Source organism: Temnothorax curvispinosus, unplaced genomic scaffold, assembly GCF_003070985.1.
Source record: "Temnothorax curvispinosus isolate PA1 unplaced genomic scaffold, ASM307098v1 QBEX01004263.1, whole genome shotgun sequence".
In the NCBI taxonomy this organism is placed as follows: Eukaryota; Metazoa; Arthropoda; class Insecta; order Hymenoptera; family Formicidae; genus Temnothorax; species Temnothorax curvispinosus.
This window is the reverse complement of record NW_020214043.1, coordinates 1-1,660: the sequence shown is the minus strand read 5'-3', so window position 1 is coordinate 1,660 and position 1,660 is coordinate 1. Positions and strand designations below refer to the sequence as shown.

At 25.8% G+C, this 1,660-nt stretch overlaps 1 protein-coding gene across 1 annotated transcript; it reads left to right on the top strand.

The window, feature by feature from the left end:
- Nucleotides 1–28: 28 nt before the first annotated feature.
- LOC112453360 (odorant receptor 22c-like) lies at nt 29–1,639 on the top strand (the record flags this gene model as incomplete). The annotated part of the gene is made up of 4 exons (XM_025014088.1): nt 29–158; nt 511–741; nt 816–929; nt 1,484–1,639. Coding segments are annotated over exons 1-4 (591 nt in total), but the record flags the coding sequence as incomplete, so codon positions are not given.
- Between the last annotated feature and the right edge of the window lie 21 nt (nt 1,640–1,660).

Genomic DNA, 1,660 nt, shown 5'->3' with positions numbered 1-1,660 from the left:
ATTACAATGATACTGTATGGCAGTTTCCTATAAAAATACAATTTCCAGTTGAATACACACAATCGCCGATGGTTGAATTTCTCGTTATAGCAGTATCTTTATATGTGATATTACATGTTTGCACGATTAGTATTCTAAATGGATTTATGTTTAATTTGGTAACTCATATTGCATATTTGTTATTTTAAGTTTTTGTCAATTTTTAATATAACAGTACAGATTTACACAAACTTATTAGCGTAAACGCTATTGCATGGAAATTTTACATTAATTAATTTGCAGAATTTTGTTACTTGTGAGACAATTTACACAAATACATGTTACGTTTTTGTATTAGACATTCTAAAATTTATTGTGATTGAGTGTTGAGAATATACATATATTACAGTCAAAAAATCTAAATTAAGTTTATTTTGTGAGATTAATACATTTATTGTATCTTTGTACCGAAAATATTCAAATTTTACATGCAATAGTTATAATTTTTACAAAAATTTAAGTATATTATAGGTGCTCCATCTAAGCGGACAAGTTGATATAATATGTCAAGAGTTCGAAAATATTTCCAAGAATATTCTTCTTCATAGATTTTCTATACCTTCATTTGGAATGCTGATTGAGAAGCATAATAAAGTCATTTTATTTTCCGAAAACATCGAACAACTATTTTCTTTTATCGGATTAATGCAGATTGTTTGGATTACCTTAGTTATTTGCAGTCTTGGATTTGTCTTGATAATTGTAAGTACTGTAATGAATATGGAATGGTTGTCATTTATTTCATCTATTTATATTTTTGTTGTTCATTGAGCTAGTCTATTCACAATGAAACTGGTGTTTTCGCATTAGTGAAAACCATGATTGCTTATTTTACCGTAGTAATGGAAGTCTTTATGATTTGTTTTTCCGGAGAATATCTTAGCTCCAAAGTAAGTATCCAAAAGTGATTAATCATAAATTTTTAAATAAATTTTTTATCACATGATATTTATGCCGATATAATGATAGAACTGTATATATATGACATAGTTCTTTTAATAAAAATATATTAATATGTTGCTGTGTGTGTGTGTGTGTATGCGCGCGCGCCTGCGTGTGACTGTGTCTAAAATTCAAAATATTATTTATGTTAATTAATTTTAACCAAATAGAAGTTTTTTTTATTTTAAAATAAGAAATGTATTACAAACATTATAAATATTTTTAGAAATTCTGACAACATGACTGCTATAATAAAATGATGTCTAAAAATTATAAAATTTTTATTAATTATTAGTTTATTATAAATATAAAACTTATTATATTTTTAAATAACAATAAAAATGGAATCAATGAATAGTTTTTTATTTTGTTACTATAATATTTTTACAATGTCAAAAATAATACTGGAAAAAATCTTTTCTTGCTAAACGAATTTGAACAGATGAAAATGAACATAAAATATCGTCGTTTTATATTTGACAGTATTTGTATCATTTTTCAGGGCAAATCCATTGCCAAGGCAACATACGAGATGCCATGGTATGATATGCCGTCAAATCAGAGTAAAATTTTAATGTTCATAATGATGAGATCGCAAAAACGACTAGCAATCACGGCGGGGAAAATGATGGATATGTCATTTGAAACTTTTACAAGTGTAAATTTTAAAATTTTTTAA